Source organism: Rhynchophorus ferrugineus, unplaced genomic scaffold (genome assembly GCF_030347505.1).
Source record: "Rhynchophorus ferrugineus isolate W39M unplaced genomic scaffold, kcgeb_rfMv2 rfM3, whole genome shotgun sequence".
NCBI classification, from domain to species: Eukaryota; Metazoa; Arthropoda; class Insecta; order Coleoptera; family Curculionidae; genus Rhynchophorus; species Rhynchophorus ferrugineus.
Window position 1 is genome coordinate 39,229,630 of NW_027472582.1, and position 26,458 is coordinate 39,256,087.

Consider the following 26,458-nt stretch of genomic DNA (forward strand, 5'->3'; position numbering starts at 1 on the left):
AAATGTTATCAACAGTGTTATTCACCTCGATATTAATGTAATTACACTTTAGGCATATTGAAGGTACTTAAAAGAGTAAATACTTACATTATAATGGTAATTTAAGACCTGTACCATACAAATAGCCGAGTGCGACCAAAACAACTACAGCCCATACAGATTTGAAACTTTTTAGCCAGCATTTAAATTTACACTATTTTAAACGTCAATTTTTTTCAAATAAATCTTTTGCTTTTATTAGGGGTAATTGCTTCTATATATATAATCTATATGGTATTGCTTCTATGGAATTCTTTTCCAAGTTTGAATTGGATCAATTTCCAATAGTCCACGGCTGAACAATTGTAGCTGGAACTTTGGTAACATATTCCCTACATTTCATATTTCTGCCTAGACTAGTATACTATGATGGTTCATAATATGTTTCCTTTCTACGTTAACTTCTACACTCTGAACTGCAATCCTTGTGCCAAGAATCCATGAACTAGTTTATTTTTATTTCTTTATTACAACGATTATTATGTATATATTTTATTTCAAAATGTTCTTTTTTGTGTTAAAAATCTAAGTTTGATTATCTTTTAATTTTAATGAGTTCCCTATTTATATTTTTAAGTCGATTAAATTTTTTTGTTAAAAATATTTTATAAAGTATCTAGTGCTGTATTAATGGCACTATAAAACGCCTCTGTTACAATTTGTATGTTATGATTATATTAAAGAGCTTGATCTTCGGTATGAAAGGCGTACTATGATATTTAATATTTAATGTTTTATTTTCAAATTTGATGTCGCCGTTATATTAAAGTAATTGTTATGTCCTAGATATTTTTTAATCGGAAGGTTGAAATAACTAAATAATATTTCAAATGTCAAAACAATAAAACAATTTTTATAAATAATTTAACTAACATTTAGAATACTATGATTTTTAATTTTTTAATGAAAATATTTATTCTCTTAATGTGCACTAATATTACAACCGATAAATTTTTTATTTAAATATGAGTTCACAAACAGTTAAAAGAAAAACATTTAAAAATATATATGGTAACAAGCAAGGTCAAGTTTATGATATTTCAATGTAAGATATACATATTAATGTTTATATATCAAACTCGCCTCTAACTATTTAAATTGCTATGTTAATTTTAAAAACCCAAAGAAAAATTTAATCAATTAATCAAGGAATTAAAATATCTGCATATTGTTTATAACCAGAAAATGCAAGTGTGTGTACCTTTATGCCATTTTCTAGTACACATTGATTTTACAGAAATAAATGTAACGGATATAGTCTCCGAAAAGTCGTAAAGCTGACTTCATAATACCAACTTTTCTGAGTATAAAGTTGGTGAGGTAGGACCTTCTAATACAAGCATTTTCAATATATTTGTAGTTAGTTGCTATATTTTTGCTTTAATTTATATATATATAATAATGTCAAGAAAAAGACGGCCTGAATTAAGTGTTCAAAATTAACCAAGCACAAGCGATAAGCAACAAGTTACCTCACCGAATTGATCACCAGCGAGGGACAGAACGTGCTAATAGTTGTATAGGCATATTCTATTCGAAATTGACTTGAAATTAAGTGTATAGGCTAAGAATGTAAGGAGTAATTCACTGAACAATTCCACAGAGTACTCCTGTGATCCAGCAAGAAATTTGGTACTTGAAATAATTTATAATTGGACAAATAACAATAATTTCTCAATATTTTAAAGCATTTAAATAAAATTCCGAATATACTCGCTTATGTTGTGACGACGAAAAAGTAAATTTGCTGTATTCGGTCTCACCAGCAGATTCCAACTACTTCTTGGCCAACATTCAAAAATATAATAGTTGTTTCCAAAAGATGTCGTTTGGCGCAACTCATATTAACAGGATAATTTCATGCCCAATTTTAAAGTACCACAATATGCAAGTTTTTTGTTAAAATTCAAATTTTTATCCTTGCAGATACAAGGAAATACAAGATTGTCATCGATTCTTACAAATTTATTTTATAGATAATCGAGATGCGAAAACTGACAGGCGTTCTGCTGACAATACGACAGTGTAGCGAACTATAGGAGCGAACGTGATAGTCCAACCGTTTCTTCTATCGGTAGCCATCGGACAGCTATACTATCGTCATCAGATTTGACAAAACATCTGCCGGTGAGCACGGGAAGAATTCCCACTACTGAGTGCCACTACTCCACTATTATTATTACTAGTTTATATTAGATTACTAGCTCGATCAAGTTATAAGTAATCAATCAGAAGTGGTAGTATTTAGGATTAAAGTCTCATGAATGAATTACTCTCTATATATTTTCTCTATATTCTCTCTATATTTAATAATAATTATAAATTTTCTAATAATATAAACTTTTACTTTTATTTGGCTGTTTCTCGTTTTCATGGTATAAAATATTTTCCATCATCATGCCTTTGAAATTTGAGAGTTTCCTTATATACCCCCCAACAGATTCAGATATATTTCCGTTGGGTCCACCTCGGAAGTGTACTCTTTCGAATAAAAAGAATTTTTAAAATCGGCCCGCAATTTACGTAGAAATCGGCGAATATGCAAAAAAGTATATACAACCGTACATAGAACCTCCTCCTTTTTTGCAGTCGATTAAAAAGTGACAATTGAGATATGAGGAAGCAGCATCAGGATAAGTTTCTAAAAGTATTTGATATAATATTTCTTTAAATCAATAAACAAAATATTTGACAGTTGTTTACATTATACGTATTTTCACGAATAGATATACCTGATCAAAATACTCATATCTGCTAAAATGGATTTGACAATGTGTATTACACAGTGAAAAACAGCAAATAAAAATTCGTAATTTAAGAAGTCATATCACAATAGTGGCATCTGTAATTATCTATTCGTCTGTTTTCTTTTATTAATTCTGATTTAAAAAGTGATAATTTAAATGAGAAAATGTATCGAGAATAATTCATTCATCAGACTTTAATCCTAAATACTACCACTTCTGATTGATTACTTATAACTTGATCGAGCTAGTAATCTAATATAAATTAGTAATAATGATACTAGAGTAGTGGCACTCAGAAGTGGGAACTCTCCTTGTGCTCACCGGCAGATGTTTGTCAAGTCTGATGACGATAGTATAGCTGTCAGATGGCTACCGATAGAAGAAACGGTTGGACAATCACGTTCGCTCCTATAGTTCGCTACACTGTCGTATTGTCAACAGAACGCCTGTCAGTTTTCACATCTCGATTATCTATAAAATAAATTTGTAAGAATCGATGACAATCTTGTATTTCCTTGTATCTGCAAGGATAAAAATTTGAATTTTAACAAAAAACTTTTATATTGTGGTACCTTAAAATTGGGCATGAAATTATCCTGTTAAAATGAGTTGCGCCAAACGACATCTTTTGGAAACAACTATTATATTTTTGAATGTTGGCCAAGAAGTAGTTGGAATCTGCTGGTGAGATCGATTACAGCAAATTTACTTTTTCGTCGTCACAACATAAGCTAGGATATTCAGAATTTTATTTAAATGCTTTAAAATATTGAGAAATTATTGTTATTTGTCCAATTATAAATTATTTCAAGTACCAAATTTCTAGCTGAATCACAGGAGTACTCTGTTTGTGGAATTGCTCAGTGAATTGCTCCTTACATTCTAAGCCTATACACTTAATTTCAAGTCAATTTCTAATACAATATACCAATGCAACTATTAGCATGTTCTGTCCCTCGCTGGTGATCAGTTCGATGAGGTAACTTGTTGCTTGTCGCCTGTGCTTGGTTAATTTTGAAGACTTAATTCAGGCCGTCGTTTTCTTGACATTATAAATAATAAAAATAAAGAATGTTCTTTACCCTAAACAGTTACTAGATATTTCAACACTATCCTTGGTAAATATTTATTGGATCGTAATTATAATACGATTCAAAATTACCCTTAGCACATTGTTATACCATATTTGATATATGTCATTTTCACTTGATTTTTACGTTATCGAATTTACGTACCTAACCAAAAATACCTATTTTGTATAAAACATAAATAGTGGTACAGTATTAAAGGGTCACTGCCGAGAAATCATCTTCAATGTTTAAGACATTATACCATTTATTATAATCGTGATTTGATAATATTAAGGTAGTTTTAATCAGTATTCAACATTTTGAGTCTCAATATAAATTTATTGACTGTCGATCCTTTGTAACAGAGAAATTTTTAATAACAGTACGGGAAAACAAAATTGTTGTTTCTACTATTTACCTCACAATAATTCCATATTTCCTCACCATATAAACATTCCCGGGACTTATGTATGTATGAACCGTATGTATTTCAAAATCAAAATATCCACATCAGCAAAGCCATTCTCGTGTTTTAGTGGGACTAATGAACTACAATTCATTTTTATATACACAGAAGATGTATTAAATGGCATTAAAATAACATAACAGGTATCTAATTATAGACAGAACATAAAATAACTACATAATATTTACGATATCATTCGTAATGTAGTAGTGGTCTGTTTTTGCTCGCTGTAATTTATTGACAAAATTATAGATAAAAATAAACACGCCGGCCATTGTTAAACGATTAAATGCTGTTTATCATACTTGATGTATTAAATATGAAATATACAAGATAAAACTCGCTGACATTTTGTCAATGTTACATTGTGTTAAAAAATTCGCACGTTCACCATAGATCAGCAGTCCTTGCCAGACCCCTAGCGTTCGTTTGTATATCGTTCTAACATTTAAGGTCGAAAACCGGTACGGGAATTTCTTCCGTCGGGCTTTAAATTTTCTGAATTTGAAAAAGCAAATCTACCTGCCTTGTATAGTTAACGAGATTTTCATGGATTTACTTTTCGGTTTCCGCCTTGTTACGTATCTAACGGAAGCGATCTATTGGAGACTAGAAAAGTTATATTATTTTGGTATCTTTATAAGGCAAATTTATCATATGTATTGGCGCACTTTAAGTTTGTCTTGAACAAGGAAGGGGATTTAAAATATTCTTCTAAAGTTTCTAACTAAACGAAAATAAATTTCTAAACTTGAGAACAGCTGTACCGATTTCACTCACGTTCTATTAATTTTCTAATAGTATGGCTCTTGCGGTTATTAAAGTTTACAGAAAGAAATATTAAAAAAATTGCGCCAGAAATTTAAGAAAACTTAATGAGTATTTAAGTTTTCCGCGTTTGACAAATCTTCGATCGGCATATATCTATCAAAAAATTAATTTCTTAATTTCTTAGTGCACAGTTCTTAGTGCACATTGCAGTTCCCCGCAATTTAATTTAATATCGATGTGTAAGTTTTGATAGACTTGGTATATATGGTTAAGACAAACATGACGCGCAGCGCGAAATGAAGTTGAATTACAGAACGTTGAAGTTGAATAACGAAATAAATAACAGAGAAATGTTGCACTTAATTCCCATCGAACTGCATTCCATTATATCACGACAATCGATTATAGTTCACAGAAAATCGTTGTATTGGACTCATGAACGTGTCTTGACCGCACTGCAAGGCATTTGAGTTTAAATACGAAGCATCTGGATTCTAAAGTGTGCATTCAACTTTAAGTTTTATTAGTTTGCATGTTCACCGGCAGCTTTAGTACTGAATGAGCTGTTCGATCGCCCTTCGACAACGTAGATGCAATACTTAATGAAGTAAGTGCAAATGTAATGCAGTTCAATTATTAATATTAACAAAGTTTTTCCACTTATATCAGGAGAATCTAAGAAAAAAGCGAGTTCAGTATTCAGCGAGTTTCATGGTTCACTACCTTCATGAGCGTATTGTAGCCATATTTTTGTTGCTCATTTAAAAGCGGAACGCTTCTTTGAATGATGTTCTCAATGCTCCGGATGCTCCGGAGGCGTATTGGCTTTTGTTATTATATTATATTGGGTTAATCCTTTGTTGGTAAGCATTAATGCTTCATTGTGAATTTCCTTGATCAAAAGATAGAAAATCATAATTTTTTATTTCTGTACCAGATAACAAAACTAACAATTACAATAAACACTATGTTTATTTTTTAATTATTTATTCTAGTTAAAACTGAATATTCTCTTAAATAATCTGAATATTGAAACTGTAGTATCTTGACACATGGATTGAAAATCTGAGTTCAGGGCATCAATATTGTTAAGAAAGTTTTAATCTACTTGGGCCCAAAAGTTTACCCACATTTGTAAACTTGTGTTATTCAACAGGTCATGAAAAAGTATAGTCCTTGTCGGTTGATTATTTAGCCCTACTTATTCATATATAGTCTTAACAGGACAACTTAGTTAGGAAAGCTTGAAAATCAGAATTCCCGCTCTAAATATGCAATCTGTAACGATTACGAAACATTGGCTAGTTTCAGTAAATAAACGCGATTTCAATCCGGAAGCCAATAATTTGAAATACTGTTATTATTGTCCTGAAAATGTTAAACGAAGATGAACAGAACACGTTTAAATTGTTATACTGGTCATATCAGCATAAAATTTTTAGTTCTATTTTTAAATATATATTCGCTTGTAAAAAAATTGTTCAAGCTAGGTACACCATTAAATAGTTTTCGTTGTCATTGTCACTTATGTGGTCTCAAGAGAAGAATGGATCCTTTGTTCATTGAATTGAGCCTTAAATTAAATTATATAATTTTCTACGCGAAATAATGGGAAGCAAACAACAAGGCGATATATTTTTATTTCAATTGTCAAGTATGTTTTATTTTCATACCAACATCCCACATATATATATATATATAAATGAATTAATGTTTGTTAGTCTTTCTAAAACTAGAGAATAGCTAGAAAGCTCTGGCTAATTTGTTTGGCACTATTTGTAGAAATCCAGGGAAGTGGTGAAAAAATATGGAATAATAGGATATAATAGGATAAATACAACAAATTTGTTTTCCCATACAAAGCGCCACTGTCAATGTTATTAATAGTTTCATTATCACAAACGACCCACGTTGATGTTGGTTGTGAAATATTTTCGGGTGCATTCGGAAAAACATTTTACAACTAAAATGTAATTAAACTGCTATTATAATAATGCATAATGCAGTATATATTGAAGTTCTCTGAACTGACTGTTTAACACTTTGCAACGATTTATATTTCATAGAAATGAAAATATTTTTTGATTGGTACATCAATTCGATAACGTGAAATTCAAGTGAAAAATAATGACAAATATGTCAAATATGATATAACTATGTGCTACCGGTAATTTTACATTGTAGTCTAATTGCGAGTAAGTACACATTTACTAAGAATAGAGTTGAAATATGTAGCTTTTGTTTATGACAAGGCATGTTTTGCAAATGTATTTCACATATGTTATTATTTATTCGTTTGGCGTAGCGCATATTGTATAGAACAATTTCATGTCTATTTTCAAGATTTCAATTTTTTTTAACTTTGCATCAAAAGTAAGTTAACAATATCTTAAACAAAAGAACTCAGTATTTTAACTTTATTAAATATTGCCTTTAATGTATTACTTCAAGACTGTAGTTCTAGATCATTGACTAATCGTATCAATATCAAATTTTATCAATTCGGGATATTACAGAAATGAAACGAGATTTTTCGATAGCAGAAATGAGAAAAGGATTTATAATTCAAATATAAGCGAAACCTTAAGTTTAGATATCTCACATATACATATATCGCAGGATGACATATTGTTTTTCTTAACAACCAAGGCCGTATCAGTCGGGCGACATAACACATCCCTTGTAAGAAAGACCAAACGAATATACGTAATCGTTGTCCCGTCTATAGAGCTTGTAGTTGTAGTAGAATTATTTATATCAATTATATTTTTGTTCACTAATTTGCCTCTGATGACCATCTAAATTGTATTGTTTTTTCCAACATTTCCATAGATTTCCAATGCACTGAATGGAATGTTTATCTGAAGTTTTGATGACTTCAAATTCCAATACATACTTTAAATTGCAAACATCTGTTTGTTATTGTAACTTGAGCTCGCCTATACACTGAACTATGATGGTTGTGCAAGGAATCCGAACTTTTGCCTTAACTTCATATAACTATATCAAGGAAGGCTTCGAATAACTGCGTAATGATTACCAACCCCACGACAACCCATTTTATATATAACTAATATTGAAAATCTTTGAATGTTAGTTATCTATAGCAGTCTACGTATAACAAACTTTTAATACTTTTTTATTGTAATAATAGTTTATGTGATGTAATATTTTATAAACAACCTATGAGCTTCCGGAAATTTTTATTACATATTGTGTATATTTTTTTAGAGTCTAGGCAATGTAACGGGGCGAGATAATAAGATAATGACAATACACTTACACACAACTATCAAATAAATTATCGCCTGAATATCTAATAAAAAAAAGTTGACAAAAGCTCAAGTTAGTTGAATTTTGCAAAAAATAGGGAGAATGGAAATGGAACCGCGCTTATTTAAAATGAATAAAAAATATTTTTATTTGTTCAAGAACGATAATTAGAGTTTACTGAGTAAATACTAAAAAAAACAATCTAAAATAAGTAAAATAACTAAAAAACAAGAAACAAAGCAAATATCGAAAAGGATGGTGAATAGGTGATTTATAGGCATTCTTTCCTCGGTCTCTTCTGTAGTATCTTTCTGATTCCATTTTCATTCGGTCTTTATCCTCTCGGTCCTTATATCCTAGATTCTCTTTACCTCCCTTGTCTCCTTCATACGTTATAATGTATGTGTAATAATGTTCTTGCTATTCTTCTTGTTCTTGCTCTTGCTATTTTCTGAATATTTTTTCTATATTTTTATAACCTATTAAATTAAAAAAATCATATCTTAAATTTCAGCCTTGATTTTATCCCGCGTGGGCATTGGAGATGTTTAATTTAATGGTGTCTGTAATAATAACATTGATATTTCTCTCATGTATTTCTTCAATTGTTCTTACAATTTTATTATTTATACCTTGTCGTTCTAATAAGCGATAATATATATCTTCTCATCCTGTTCAAATTTTGTCTCTATTGCTGGATATATGTGCCATATTTTGTGAAAGGGTTTTGAAAACAAAAACTATTAATTTACTTGAAAATATTATTTTATTTAACACAAAGAAGAGGCGGCTTGTTGAACTGCGATACAAAACAACACTAAAGGTCCTTATCTATTAGAAAACAGATCCCTCCGTTTTCTTCTCTGATTGGGGGTTTAATTCTTTGTTAGATGGTATATTTTTTCATATATTGATTTCTGCGGTCAAAGCAATTTCTTCAATCTCCCAAGAAAACGTTCCCCCAATCTCTCCATTGGTTTTTCATCTTCAGTTATTATATATATAATTTTTTATCTTTTTCCGATATGTATAGTTATTTAATTTTCCCCGTCTGTAAGTTTTAAAATTTTTTAAAAATATTTCAGGTTTTCCTTATTGCTTTTACTGTTTCTTATTGCCTCTTGTGTGATTCAATTTACTCTTGCTCTGTCTTTTCTGTATATTTCAGGTATTTGAGGTTTGTAGATTTTTTATACAGATACTTTCTCCTGGTTTCCTCCTTTTATTTAATTTCTATTTTTATTTATTCAGAACGTTATGCTGTTCGTCTATGATCAGATAGTCTTTTGTTAATATGACAGGTTAATTTGGCTGCACTCAAGATATAATTCTTGAAATAATTCCAAAGCTGTTCAGTTCTTTGTCCACGGTATTGCTCCATAACTCTCCGATATTTGGCTTAATATTTCTGCGTAGGTAAGACAGTTCATCGAACTATGACAACTTATGCATTGTATCACAAATCGTTGACGCAAAGTTGCATGTATTTTATTATCTAAGACAATGTCATTGTAATCGTATCCTTATAACACTTTTAAAAGTCATGCTCTTCACAATTTAAGTCATTCTTTAGCGCGAATCTATATGACGAATTATTTGTGAATGGATTTCCATATAAGATAGAATTGAACGCATTCTGTTGAAAGCGAAATTAAAAAGCCTGTTGCAATTGTTGCAGTCCGCGTGGGGGGACAACGGTCGGCGTTTAGCGGCACCGTTTTTGTTTTGGTGGCTTTACAAAATGCGGGAACCGCGTTCAACCATGGTAGTTCGCAAGAAGCAACGTCGCGCTCGAAAACGATCTGTGCGCATCGGAAGCTGAACGCAACATTTCTTAAAAGAACATCTATAATTGGATCTTGTTTATTTACATATAGATATCATGATCGGTTAGAAAATTTATCTAATACGTTTTGGTAATTTTGTCACCAAATAGCCTCGGATAATTCATCGAGTTTCTGTTTATATTTTAGTGACTAGTTTTAGTTTTATTTATTATTTTAATTTCATTATTGGTGAGTCCTACTAATGTTAATATAGAATTCACTCATTATTGTAAAAACATTCTATATAGAGTAAATAACCCAAATATTCATACATCATTCGTATTAAAGTGTTAAATAATCTTAAATTGGTATATTAAATAAATAATATGATTCATAAATTAATATTAATAGGCCTTAATAATATATAATAATATTAGATTTTTAATTAACAATAAACATTTTACACACTTTATTATTTATATGCCCCTTGTTATTTATATATTAATTACTATTTAAAATTACTCATATTCTTTTTAATATTTTCTCTGTATCAATTTCAAATTCAATTTGTCTATAGCCATATTTATTGTTGTTTCATATATTGTTGACGTATATTGTTGCAAAATATCTACTGAAAATTAGCAATAGAGTAAACGGTATATTTCCGGTGAAAGTGGAATTTTTCAATTGTTTAAAACATTAACAAAAAATGTTAATACAGAAACGACGACGTAAAGCCACTGTATCAAAAATATTTTTTCTATTTTACATTACGAAATAGGTAAATTATTTTTGTAGTATTTATATAATACCACATAAATTTATATAAATTGAAATCTAAACTAAAATTACCATGAAATGATATATTTTACACTAATTTTTGAATTTGATACAGAGTTGGTTATTAATGTTGTTAGTGTTAACTAAGATCAGTTGACTTTATAAAATTTAAAATGTATTTATATTATGCAAATTATGATTTTAGTTATTCACAGCTAAAGGAAAAACTATAGAATATACTAATATATATATATATATATATATATATATATATATATATATATATATATATATAATTTAATACCATGCTTGAATTTGTTAACTTTATTTAAAATATGATGTCTATGACCTATAAACCTTCATTTATTTTTGGAACAAATCATTCACAATATTTCATTTTACATATATATCAGTTTTAAAGATATGAAAATTGTTAATGTTGTCTTTTATCGAGAATTTTTGTTCAATATTACTTTACATATTATAATAATAATAAGTATAATTTAATATAAATAAGATTTTTTGTTGCATTTCTACAAAAGTATATTGAAATGAAAGTAAATCTTAATAAATCTTATTGTTAATAAATCTACTATCTAGTGCATGTGTTTTTTTCAATTAACAATTTTCAAGGTACATCCATGGTATTATTTCAATATGCGAAAACGTACGTACTTAATTATTATTTATAACAGCAGACCAGGAAGACAATTAAAACTGAATAAAATTTGATTAATTTACAAGAAAACATGAAATCATAATAAAATATATCTCTAAATTTCGTCATATATATTAATGATTTAATAAAACCATTTTTTTTATTTCGAAGGTATTAAAATAGCCTTGGTTAGAAATTATGTTGATAAAAACCAACAAAACATTTGCATAATGTGTTGAAAAACTAATGATCGTTGTTTCTATTTTCAGATAGAACATTTAAAGCAAAATGTTGAACAAATTAGGAAAATTTTGGGAGTTTGGTATAGGACGAATGGTAAGTAACACAAATATAATTTTACTGGATTTAATCATGTTATTTTGCTATAACATCTATTCGATTATATAGAGTGGCCTATAACATGTAAAATCTTATATTATGTTATTAACTATAATTTGGTTTTGATAGTTTGGGTTTAAATTTGATTAATAATTAGCGAAATAAAACTGATTGATCACTGATTAGTTATTTTTCATTAAATTATGTTAGATTGTATTATTATTATATGTTGTTTTAATTATACAAAATTAATTAATTATGTTGACATGTTGAATATAATATTTAATTAGTAACTCTTTATAAAAATCTTGTTGAAATGTGTGTTTACTTTGTATTTATTTTGACACCAATTTATAAGCAGCCTTAATAAGCAGTAAACATCCTCTTTAAAATATAATAAGATATAATAACAAAAGATAAAATAGATTAAATGCAGTAGTTCATTTTCCATTAAGCCAACAACAACAAACTACAAAGAAAGACTTGTTATAAATACTTTAGATAATATAACTACTAGAGGCCATTGAAATCTATTATATCCTTAGGTAAATAAAAGTTGATAAAAGCGAATTAACTGTTGAACAAGAGAAATGCGTTGTAAATACATCTTCCGTATATTTTGTAAAATATATCAGTAATATCAATATGGTTCGATTAATAATACAATGATAACCGATAATCTATGCGAAGGTACATATTTATCATTGCTATTAAGAGTGGATGACTAGGTTAGTAACTATATATGTTTCAAATTTTCTAATTAAAAAATGTTTGAATTGGTATGAAATGTTTTATTAGCCAGTTATAAAATTTCCTATATCCTAATATATTTTCATTTGTGGTTGTAATAATTTACAGTCACAATCCAATACAAAAACACTTCTTTTAACTTTGGTCCAGGTACCCCCAAGTGAAAAATCGTATTTAAACGTCTATTTCTATTAATAAAGCACCTAGTTGTGACCACATGAATTTGAATTCTGATTGAGTTTCTATAAACGGCTTATTGTGCCCAAATAATTCTGAAGCTCGTATTTCGTTGGATACAGTGTTTTCAATATCTTTTTGTTTCCGATTTTTTCCCGCCTAGCGAGTGTTCTATTCAATTATATACTTACTATATCATTCTTGAAATTTGAAAACACTTTTAGCAATCTAAGCAATAACTTTTTAATAATAGCAATAATAATTTTCTTATAATAACTAAACAATGACATTCTATCAATCCAATAAATTTTTCTTTTATATACTTTTTAAAATAAATCAGAATAAAACAATAGATAGATATTTGATTGTTATATTGGTGTAGCCATATCATTCTTGTATTTAGCACAAGGTAAATTCCGGATTTGATAGGACACGTAAATCATTTAAGTTGATTGTTATTTTATAAATCAATTATATACCGTAAAATATTTCCTATATACGGGGTCTAGTCGGGTTAAAATTAAATGGTCTCCTAACGAACGTTGTGTGGCCCTGAGTAATTATAACTAAATATATTATCATTTATTCGGTACCATATATATTCGATTATATAATAATTAATATAATTTATCTTATATAATCTAAAGGGCCAATAATTGTCCATTACTCATAATAATTATAGATATGTGACATAAATATTTTAAATTTACATTTAATAATAATTATTATTTTAAAGTTATATAATTATAATTCGAAGCACTGTTCGTTATTTTTTCCGACAGCGTACAAATAAGTAAGCGTTTTGAAAGAAATTGTGGTCTTTTAAAGATATCAATGAATCGATCAATTATTTGACTTCATAAGATTCAATTAGGTTCTTTTTGTAAATGTGTATTAACCAGGAGCGTGGGGACCAGTTTTCGTTCTTGCAATAGTATTCTTCTCTTGTCGAAGGACGTCTTTAAGTATCTCGCCTAAGATGTAATCCATTATTTGGGATTTTACGAGTGCGTATACGCAATAAGTATAATGGAGGATGGATTACCGGATTATTTTTCGCTTAAATGTATAACTTTACTAGTTGTAGAAAATACATCGTATAAAGTATGGCTTTGGTTGATTGCAATAATAATGTTTGCGGTAGAGATTAAACACATATAATAGAAACTATTATTAGATACAAATTAAATTTAAATCTTATTAAACTACTAAATTTAACAAAATGAATGTCAACATTTTCAATTTTTCTAAATTAGTTTTAAATAAAATTTATATGTATATCATAGTAGTACGAGGTGCTAGTATTACTGTCCGGTAAATTTGAGACTATCTGAAAAACACCTTACTCAATGCCAGCTACTGCTTAATTTTAATTTATATAATAAATATACTTACTCGGTTTCGATTCTATCGAGTTACACTGCATAGTTATTTGAAGTTAATTCTCACTGGGTCTTGCAATTTTTTTTCTCAAACTTTGATATCAAAATATCCACTTTTAAATCGCTGAAACCAAAATCGGCAATAGAAATATAACCATGGATTTCTAAAAGTGTTTGATATGCTTCGGTTGCGGATTTTTCAATAAAATAACAAGACTAATGAAATAAGTGAAACTGAAATTTCGGGCTTTCCATAATTAGAGTAGATGTTAAACCTGGATTAACCTTAGGTAGCCGATGATTGATTAATGCCTGGTTGCCAGGCTTAGGTCAAGCTTGGGTCAACATTGGTTATCCAAACATTGGTTTATCAATATTGCCCTAAGCCATCGTTGTCGAATCCTGGCAGAATATCCTGAATAACATGCCAGCTGGGTTAATGGAGTAACCGCAATAACTTTTACTTCTCATATTTTACGTAATTTTGCTCAGACACCTAGGGATTCGAACTAACGATCATCGCAGCAATATCCTCTTGTCCTCATTTAAAGCTTTAACCGGTTTGTCAGTAATCGAAAAAATAAGTGAGTACTTAAGAAGCTTATATGTTAATTATTCAGATAAAACATTATATTAACAAACCATTTGTATTTTCACTGTTAACTAATGTGGAACTCAAATATCAAGGTTATTGTCGTATACAGTCTTATCTTAATGATTTGAAACTATTTTGACTGATGTTCCGTAGCGACTTTGCGAAATGAAAATTTGTCGGTCTACCATGATATTAAAAAAATATCAACTTTTTCAACGATTCCTTGATTAGGATGAGTTCAGTTTTGTAGAAACACAACATCATTTTCGATAAACCTATGCCTCATTTTTGACTTTCTGGAAGCAAGAACGCAAAATATGACGAAAATTACCTAGAATCTTCTCTTTCAAGGCATATTAGCTTTTGAGTGAATGAATCTATCTTTATATCTGTAAGGTTCTACATTACATCTCTGCATCTAATTGAAAAGTACTACTACAGATATGCTAATCTAATGTATTAAAGTAGTCTATTAGAAAAAACCTAAATTACTTTTTCCCCCAATCTAAACGTAATTTATAACCCGCCTTTTCTGATATTTAAATTCCTAAAAATCAAATCAAGATACTCAAATAATGTATGTGTTACATTTTCATTATTTTTTTCATTCAAATATATTATTATAAAATGTAATAACACATAAATAATTCAATAATATAGTATAATATATACATAGTATAAATTATATATTCTAATACTACCCGAGTAAGAAATAAACTGAGCTACAGTCATATTGATTGACTACCATCGATGTATGGACTATAAAATGTTAACATAACATAACAGTTTTAATGAATGTTGATGTTTATTATGAACGTCATATAAAAACAAACAATATGTTGTTTAGTTTGCGTAATTATTAAAGTAATTTCAAACTATTTCATGTTGGAGTCAAGTTGAAGGTTAAGTAAATAATAAATATGGGGAAATTATGTTAGAAAATTGTTTAATTGATTGAAATTATAAATGCACTGTGGTTGTACATCTATTGTTTATCAAGAGAAAATCTATTCATTCCTCGATATCGATATGTTATTTTAAAAATCATATCGCGTTTTAATAAAATCATAATATTTACGCAAAGTAATTATATATGTGTACTATAATTTGGAACAGCTCAATAGCTGTTGCATGAGTTAGATTGTAGAGCCGGTTAAAATTAACACGCACACTTTTATTTCTAAGTCACATTGAAGATATTCTCAGATTTTTATTATTTTAAATATCTCCAATATTTGCCAACAAAGTTAAATAATTACTGATTATGAAACTTATCATTATTACCACTTTCTGATATTGCCATTAACATAGAAAATCGAACATACATTATAAAGAAATATCTACAATGATTAAAAAGAGTAAACAATGAAGAATTATTATATATATATATATATATATATATATATATACAGTATATTTATCTAGATATTATATTCACCGTATTTCTAGAAGTTTCTGATATACATTTGTTAGTCGAAAATTGAAAAAATAGTCCTATAAATTTATATTATATATAAATTTATATATTTATATTAGTATTATTAAATTAAAAAAAAATGACGTATGACGTTTCCGTTCCGTTTCGTTTGTTCATTATTTGTTATAACACCAACAAAAGCCAAAAAGAAACATAATGTTTTGTTTGGAAGCCTGGAAAACCAAGATAACATATATATTATGAGTTGTAATAATCCCACGCTACAACTCGTATAACCCTCTCTTTATTAAAAATATATAGCTATCTAGATTTTCACAAGCAGTGTTTTGTTTAAATTGTTTATATACCGTTAGGTTTTCTTCAATAAAACTATTAGCATCCAGTTTTAATTAATGGAAAAAAACTATGTCATCCTTAATACAGAGTAAAAATAGTCTGAATTAAATATTAGGGATTTTTCCATAATTAAAAGTAAATTTTCAAAAGCAGTACATTAAAGTTTAATAACAGAGTTTTGGCATAAATACAGTTATTAAAGTAATTTAATTAATTGAAATTCCTCAAACTCATTTAGATGTTTAATAATATTTTATTATATTTTTCAATATTTTCGATTAGCTTCTGTATATTCTAAAGTGACATCATTAACCAATGTTTTATTATATGTGAATAATTTTGTAAATATTTTAAATGTATCCTAAATGAAATTAAAATAAGAACAGATTAAAGTCAAACAGTAATTGGCAGTTCAGCAAAACATTAAATATGTAACAGATATCATGGTGTTAAGTTATCTATTTTATCACAATAATTTTAAAGCGCTAATAGTTTTAAAGTTTTATTTTTCAAATAGTGGCTAATTTTTGGTGTACGTATATTTAATTGAATTAAGCTGTAGCCATTTTATCATAAACTCTTAAAACCTTGTTTCTTCAAGTACAGCACTAATAAATATTGCTAATCCGGTTACCTTGAGATGAACTACTAACTATTATCATCCTAGTTCTTGACATTTCTTGTGTCGGCCTTAAATCACCCACCCTCCCAATAACATGAGTTCTGCTTAGATCATTGGATCAACCGCAATACCCTTTACGAGCACATCAAAATGAACGGGTGTCGCAATCAAATGTGCTTAGACGGTCAACCGATAAAAGAAAGTCGAACAACGCGCGCCCTCGGAAACGACCGATCGCTACGGAAACAAAAGCGATCGACAGTTCCCGCGTATCCGATCTAAGTCAAGATCAAGGTAGGCCGCAGCACTTTTTCGGCGAACGGTTTTCCAAGGCCGGATTCGATTCGCTCGATGGAAACTGTTCCGTCTGGTATAACTCGTTAGTTATGCGTCGATGCAGCTTATTATTTATTGATAACGTAACGGTAATCTTTTAGTCAAAGCTTTGAACAGATTTCATAACATTGGCATGTACCAACAGGTGATAAACCTAGTTTAATAGGATTGCAGGTTTAATAATAGTTTGTAGCAACGAATTTTACTTAATTTTATACGACACGGATGGAATTACTAAATTCGAGATAAATATAATCATCTAATATGAATTACTAATAACTTAAAAATATTTATTAATTATATTTCTCCCAAGTTTGTTTTACTTGATTATTTAATAATTTAGGGATGATTGTTGACATTGGGAGCGATAACAAGAAGGTCACTGTTTAGAGCGATTAGAAACAATGTCGGAAGAAACAACAGAAGGTCTCTTGACATTAGTAATCACTTAAATGAAATTAGGTATGCAATTTTATTACTTTGTTTAGCTATTACACATATAATATTTTCACCAGGACCAGGGATTGTTTAGGCTTAAATATTTTGGGACTAAATATTTATTAAGAAGCAGTGACAGAAATTAAGTTCAATCAAAGTATTTTCCAATATATTCTACTATGATACTTTAATCAATATTGCCTACCGACTTTCACACTTCTTCAACATTATTTGTGTACTAATGATCGCCCTGTGGTAGAAATTTGACCACAATGACAGACACAATAGAGTAAAATGACAAATTTAAATATTATATGGTACCAAAACTTGTTTTCACAGTATTTTCAATATAAGATCAAAATTGTATTTGGTATATAACATTAATTGAAATAATAAATTTATGTGTATTAAAATATATTAAAATATATGCAAACTATCTCAAGGACTAACATTCGCTAACATTATGTAGATGCAATTTAATTAAATATAATTTTTATTAACTTTCAATAATCAACAAAGTATTTATAAGAGTAAATGATTACGTCACTGAACATTACAACAAAGTATCATAAGTAATATTATTTTCAGAACTGAAACAACTTCAGATGATCAAATATAAGTATATAAAATATTTCTTTACTTTTATGTTATAAACATAATATATAATGTTTATTAAAACAATAACATAATTAGGAACTTTATTTTTTACAATTTGGAAATGTATATTAAAGGAACGTCTTCACAATCCTTAAATTAACTATTGATTTTTCAAAACTTATATATAAAGTCTATAATCTATCTTATATATTAAGGTCTATAAAGAAACAATCAAAATAATTGATACAAGGTTCAAGGAATAACATACATAGTCACAAATCTTATTGCATTAATCATTAAATACCTAAATATTTATCAATGCTTTAAAGTATTTACAAATGTATTGTTAAAAATTAATAATTTCTTCTATTTGTGCTATGCATTCCATCTATGCAAATTATGTAGTTAGTTTCATATTAACTCTTGCATATTACCTGCAATATTCAGTTAGTGCTTTTTTAAGAAATGCATTTACTAATGAAACCTGAAATTAAACAGAAGTTGGTACCACTAAAATTTATTTAAAAATCTTAAGAACCTTTATAATTACCTCTAGTATAATGATACACTATGTGTACAGAGTCATATCAATAAAAATCATATCACCTTAAACAAGAATAATTTTTATTTTTCTTCAGAAAATTGACGATTTTTGTTATTCTCAAATTTTGTTAATCTATGTTCAGAAAGCATTTTTTAGATATGTCGAGTATTTATTTCACAGTTGTATACCTTCCGATAAAGCGGACACATTAATTTGTTTCCTTTACAAAAATTGTAAAATATAACTTTACGTGACCATATTATTCTTAATCTTTTTTTATTCAAACTTGCTATAACCCTTTAATAATTTCGACAATGCGGGAATAACCGAAAGTAACACAAAATCTTAATTAACACTGCTTAAAATTAAATAACTTCCTTTAATAATACTTTAACTCACTTTCCGTTTTAATATCGTTTCAAATGTAAAGAACAAACACAAGTGTGTGTGAATTTTTAGGAACTCTATCCTTGTTAATATATTTTGTCACCGATCTGATGACTATTGCTGGTTGCTTGATTTGGGCGTTTTTTGCATTATTGGACTATATTTATTTGTAGAGCATATTATTATAACATACATTTACAACCAAATCCCGGCAAGATTCGAACCCCTGACAGCAATAGGACTGTTCTGTCGATTTGACCACTTCGGCTACCAAGTTTTTCTATTCAGGTGTAAAGTAGATAAAACGTTGTTTTCAATACATTGTCTTTTCTCTAACCTGTAGTTGTAAAATTGTGAAAAAAATATGTTATGAAAGTTTCTTTCTTGTTTTATGGAAAAGCTTGACTCAAAAATATAAACGAACTATTAACGGCTCTAGTCGTTTGGACGCAATAATAAACTCCTTCTTCCAAACAGAGATAAGCATTAATCCACAGTTGGAGCAAAATGTTTCTTAAATAAATTTATAGAATGTTATAGTTCCCTTTCTCGCTAGATTTTTCAATAATTGTTTAGTTTGGTTTATGCGACCAATGCACTTTATTATTACTAATAATATCATAGTCAAGTTCCATCATCGTAATATTTCGAGTGTTTTTAGCCAATATTTTTAAATAAATGGCCTCAAATAATGTTCTGATGAAAAAGCTATCAAATTTCTAACTTCACAAATTCACTTGTAATATAAAGTATTCTGAAATCCATTGCATCCATGAAGAAAAACTGTTTAGTACGGTGTTTAGTACGGCACCCTGCTATATTTGTCATTGTGCGTGAAATGTATATCTTTCTAAATTCGTATCTATAAAATATATTATATAAATATATTAAATCAAAGACTCATATCAAATTGATAGCAATATAAAGTGATCTGCTTAAATATCCAAACTTCCAAAAATTTACGCACGTTTCCCAATGAGCTGAGTAAGATGAATTTGGGATGTTGTTCAGCCCTTTGCAGCATTCAGTGATAATCATATACCAAGTTTGGTGCAACTGAAAAACACAATAAATTAAGTCATGAAATCTACTAATCAAGCGAGTGTTCGATCAAGAAGATATAAAACCTTCATGACGTCAAATAGTGCCACGAAAATACTTCAGTAAAAGTAACTTGCAATAAGATCTTATATTCAGTAACTTATCATTTACTCATTGTGAAATATCTTCAGTTAATTTTATTATCAACCCAATAATATATTCCATGGATTCAAGTGGATTGACTAAAACATTCATTAGTATATAGTTACAATGTATAGATTGTTAGCAGAGCATTGTCAATTGTTGGTGAGTATATTTCATGGACAGATCGATACATGTGTTCATTAAGAGTTAACAGACATAAAAATCATTAATCAAAAAAAAAATGTTTGTTTAGGTCTGAGTTTTGACATTAACATCTGTGTTAACATATTTCTTAATGTCAAATGTGGTTGTGCTATTAATATATTAACGGCAAATTTGAATTGAAAAACAAATAAACAAACCAAGAAAAGATAACCCAGCCTATAATATAAAACAGGTTAATATTTCTTATAATCATAGAGTATTAATTGTCGGCATTTTTCAAGGTACTGTAGCTAATACCACACTCCAGGAAATGATAAACCCTGATACATATCAAAGTGGAAAACCGATAAATATTAAAGAAATATTTCAAGCAAAATATCCTTGTCGTTAATATTGATAAAAAATTAAATGGAATCTTAATATACAAGGATGTAGTAATAATATATGAGGAAGTATAAGATTTTATGAATACTATTTTCCTGAATAAATTTCTTAAGAATAACTAACTTATTAATAACTGGTACACTATAAGTCTAATATAAAATTTTGTTTTAAAACGTCTAATAAAAGTCTAATAAAAAACAAAAGTTTGATTTAAAATTTTTGAATCTATTTCTTACTCAATAAAATTACTTTTTATTTATTATATATAGTTAACTCAGAAAAACAAAAAAAATTCACCACTGTAATTAACAATCGTTATTCGCTTTCGTTTATTGGCGATATAAATTAACGTATTGTGAAATGTTTCTCATAAGGGTTTCAAGGAATCAGGAAGGAAACTGAAAGAGCAGGGCAATTTGGAAAAAATATGGTTCAATTATTTTAATTGAAATTTATGTTGCCGTAAGGCTTAACAATTAAGCAGGAAGGTTAATATCGACAAGACATGAGAAGCATATAAGTACTTCAATTATGTGAATGAACCTCTCTCAAGTATATAATATTTATTCTTAATAGTATCATGTTTATAATTATTATGGTGTTATATATGACATAAGTTACAAAAAATTGGTTTTATTGTTTAAATTTGGTAACTTTATTAAATTAACTTATATAAATAAACATTTTGAAGTCAATTTATTTCGAAAATTCATAAATGTAAATGAAACATATTTTATGGACTGTGAATTAAGCATGAAATATTTTTTGTAATGTCAAGGCTTTGTAAAAAATTGTTTATGTTATTTTTTTTCAAAATAATGCCGGCCGGCTTAGTTGGTAAAGTGGTAAAGGCGACAGGACGGTTCTCCTGCTGTTGCGGTATTCGCGGGTTTGAATCCTGCTGGGGCATGGTCGTAAATTTGTGTTTGTGATTGTCCTTAGGCGAGGGTGTAAAATCCGACAAGGAAAATGATCGCTGTAACGCCAGTAACCAGGCTGGGTAAAACCTGATGTCTTCTGGGATGATCTCTAAAGTCGGCTACTAGCCAGTTGGTAGGCTTAATGCCGAGGGCCGTAGTTCGGAGCCCATGTTACCGACAGTAGGTCCAGTCCAAATAAACCCTAGTTGTCAAAAAGAGACTTTAAAATATACGAGAAAAATTGCCTATTCCGAAACATTAATCTCCCATCTTTACTGGCAGCATATGCTATTTATTTCAAATTACAAGTAACGCTTTATTATTATGTTCATTTATGTCCTCTGATCATTTTTTCACTTTGAAAGCCATTTATTGACAACAATTGATACCAATAATAATATTTTCAACAATTTTCTACAATTTCTTTCCGAACATCTCCGTTAATAATAACAGTAATTTGGTTTTAGCAGCTCGTAATAGAGTATACATTTTTACTTCACCATAAACCCAACAAGATTTTATAGACATGAAAATTCGATTCCGATGTTGATGTAGATTGTTCTCCCGGATTAATTCATAACATTTTGCCTTTGAAATTATTCTTGCACCTTCTGGATTCACTTTTCATCGCCAGTCACAATACGTCACAGGAAACTCTTCTTTTTTTGCCTGGTAAGTAATGAAAATGGATGTTGAAACGATCCGATGTCATATTTTTGTAAGTTCTTTTTCCCTCTTCTGAATCTTTCCCCTCGCATGCACACTTCTGAAAACAGCTAATGAAACAGCAAAGTTATTTTATTTCATGACAGTGCTCGATCATACGTTGCAAGAATTGTGAATAAGAGCTAGTGCAGCTCCAATAGGAAGTTCTGCCACACCCAACGTACTCACTAGACAGAGCAAATTGTGATTGCTACTTATTCAAACCAACATCGTTGATTTGAAACAGTATTTCCATGTTGATAGAAAGATGGAAAAAGGTTACAAAATGATGGAAAATATTTTAGTTAATATATATGGCACTAATAATTCACCTGAAGGTCTTTTAATGTGAAAAAATATCGGATACATTAAAGCACTTAATATAAACAATTGATATTGCAATTGATAAACAATACGCCTCAATATATAGTAAGTTGTTATAGTTTTATATTGAAAGTTATCTGCAATGAAGAATATATTAGCTGATTGAATATATTCAATTATTTGAGTTGTAAAATTCATTAAGTTGACATGAAAAGGCATTTAAAATTTAAAAGAATTTTTACTTGTTTACAAAACCTCCCTCTGAGGGTTTTATAAATTTACCTCTCCCAACATTTTTTTATTAATTTCCACCCTTGTCGAAACGTATATCGGGAATACTTGAAATAGTTTCCCATGCATTTTTCATTCGATTCGAATACCATATAATCAAGAAGTTTTTCAGGTTTGAGAACAAATGGAGGGTTAAAAGAAGCTATTTATATCGGTATCTTTTGTTTTTGCTTTTTTTAAGCTTTACAAGAAACTCAATCACTTCAGACAGGATGGAGAACAGGAATTATTTTTAACAGTTTATATGTTTTTTTAAAGTAATATTATTAAATTTTCTGATTTTATAATGTATGCTTGGGTGAATATTTAGTTATTTCACACTACTTTGTTTTCATTTGTTCTCTACTAAATTAAATTTTAAACCTAGAATGAAACCTTAATAATTTTATACATCAAAATTAAAAAATAAGGATTGCGTGTTAGGATGGAACTTTTGAACCAAGGTTTTCAATTTCGTATGATTTACAAACGACATTGACCGCAATTAGTTGGATAAGAGATTGATAAGAGAACACTTGATAAGCTGCTTAATAAGTCTTTTCCTCCCATTTAGTTCTTAAATCTTTATCACTAGTGGTTCAAGATCTTGATTTGTATATTACGACTATCTCGTCTCTACGTACGATCATCTTCGTCTGGATTCCCATCCCAGTCTAAAATGCTATTAGAAATGGCTAATTAATCAACCATCATTATAAATTTCCGTTTATGGGTCATAAGATAGAAGGTAAGAGGCAGCGTGAGTAGGATCTGATGGAGAAGGATGAGAAGCTTTGGCGCATTAAGGACTTCTATTCTCTTACATATCTAACGAAAAGACATACATAGAATCAAAGCCTAATAGATTTCTGATTGTATTCTGTAAATTTGCTCATTTTTTGCTTATGTCCCCATTTGTAACTAAGTTATGTCCGTTTATCTCATTTTAATTAAATGTAGTTACTTATTAACTATTCTATATACCTATTTGTACCATCGCATCTATGTTATGTTTATTTTGTACTTTATATTAGTTTACGTTATATAAGAGAGGTTAACTTAGGAGTCTCTAGCTTTTTAGCTTTTGGTTTTAAATACAAAATTTCTCCCACAATATTGATGAGTTAAAAAGCATTTAATTAGTCTTAGATATAAATATAAAAATCACTGTTTTATGAATATTAATATTTTTTCGTCAACATGCTCCCTAGTGATTCTACCATTCCTTTACCCTTTATTTTATATCTTTCTTGTAGAACGCTTTATTTGCTTTGGAAATCAGGTCTCAATTTCGACAAATATTTGTTCGCTAATATTTGCTATTGCAGCTTATTTTATAGTTCTGGACGGCTTTCTCTACCGCCCAACTAATTATATTTTTGATTAATTCAAGTTTCTTTATTTCGCTTAATTGTCTCGAGCTAACAAAACTCCACTTCGACATTTCTACAGCAATTTATGATACTCATACTCCAATAGTACTACATTTAAGGAAGATATAAGGATCAAGGATATCGAATAAAATAAATAAAATGTAAAAGAACTTTTAGTTCATTAATAATGATACATTAATTAAAATAAGTGAGAAACACGTGATGTTATGTTAAAAAAACTAACATCGGCGATATCTCTCAGCATATTCAGGGCATTGTCATAAAATACCTCAATTGCTGATTTCTTGTTTTTGTTTTAAATAATGAAACAATATAACCTTCAGATACCACTAAATACATACTATAGTTTTTTCGTTTAATTAATAATTCGACTTAGGTCAAATATGCGTTCGATTTATGCGTTTTTCTCGATAACATGTTGCCATTTTGGAAATAATTGCACTATGCCCCTCTCATAAAAGCCCTTTCCCTTTTGTCCAAAAACTGAGATATTCACAAGTCTCTGTTGAGGCGAATGTTTCACTAACAGAATAGTTCACCATGAACAGTAACCGGAAACCGGGAACCTCTCAATTAGCTCTCTAAACTTGTCTTGATGAAATGGAATTCCTTTTCTAGTGACCGGAGTTGGTCATTCTAGGTGATTGCTTCGTTCAAATGGCTCAATTGCTCATTATATAGGTTCGAATTAACAGTTTATTAGTAAGACAGCAGCTCAGAGTATGTAATTTTTTGCCACTCCTAACAAACGCGAAGTAAAACCTTCCTGGATTAGCCAAACTAGTAGAAAGGATAGAAACGATTAAAGTAATTTCAAACATTATACAATTAATACTATTAGTAATTGTTATAACAATAAAATTAGAATTAGTTTAAAACTAGAACGAATAATATTCAAGTCAATAGCGACAGTGCATTTATATCACTGTAATTCTTGTTGGTATACTAAAGTGAGCTAAATATTAATGAAGGATTATATGACAGTAATATACCATGCGAGTCCATGTGAATCAAGTAACGTCAGTGCCAAGAGGGCTACCATGTTAGATAACTCAAGGAATATGAATCATTATTCTGCTGCCTTTTAAATATAAATCGCAAATATCAAGTACCCCTTCGAGAGTTAGAATGCAGGAAAATATATAATTAATTTAATTTGAGTTGCACCTATGCTAATTTAAAATAAAAATCAAGGAAGAGAATGCAATAAAAAAAGTTTAATTAAATAATACTGTATCACTTGGTTGGCGATACAATTTTAGATTACGTTAAAATGTTGATAGTTCCCAAACCTGACAAAAAAGTTTATTTAAACAAGCTAATGAAGCATAAACCATAAAATGTTGTAAAACTTGCACAAGGGAATGCAGTAAGTAATACTTCTTTAGCAATAATTAATTGCTTACAAAATAAAGAAGAAACGCAGAATATTGTTCATCAACTATTACAATAATCTTTAGAAAGGAATAAATTCATTATTTTGATTAGAATGGTTCCAATGATTTCAATGGAATAATGTTCTTGCTCTTTTAATAAATATGTCATTAATAATATTAAAATTTTTTAATTGTACTACAAGTTATTACAACTGTTTTAACCA

General features: G+C 28.9%; 1 protein-coding gene and 1 long non-coding RNA gene across 2 annotated transcripts in view; one reads left to right on the forward strand and one right to left on the reverse strand.

Annotated features, from left to right (window-relative positions):
* The first annotated feature begins 10,101 nt into the window (after positions 1–10,101).
* The window catches only part of LOC143193903 (facilitated trehalose transporter Tret1), a 57,476-nt gene continuing 41,119 nt past the window's right edge, over positions 10,102–26,458 (forward strand). The window contains exons 1-2 of the mRNA XM_076400343.1: positions 10,102–10,381; positions 11,840–11,906. Of these exons, the coding sequence (XP_076256458.1) occupies positions 11,859–11,906 (48 nt within the window). The 5' untranslated portion in view covers positions 10,102–10,381; positions 11,840–11,858. The remainder of the gene's footprint in view (positions 10,382–11,839; positions 11,907–26,458) is intronic.
* Positions 14,065–17,364, reverse strand: LOC143193538 (uncharacterized). Its single transcript, XR_013005046.1, has 3 exons — positions 17,222–17,364; positions 14,232–14,342; positions 14,065–14,166 (listed from the first exon to the last, which is right to left on the reverse strand). It is a non-coding gene; the product is annotated as an uncharacterized LOC143193538 (long non-coding RNA).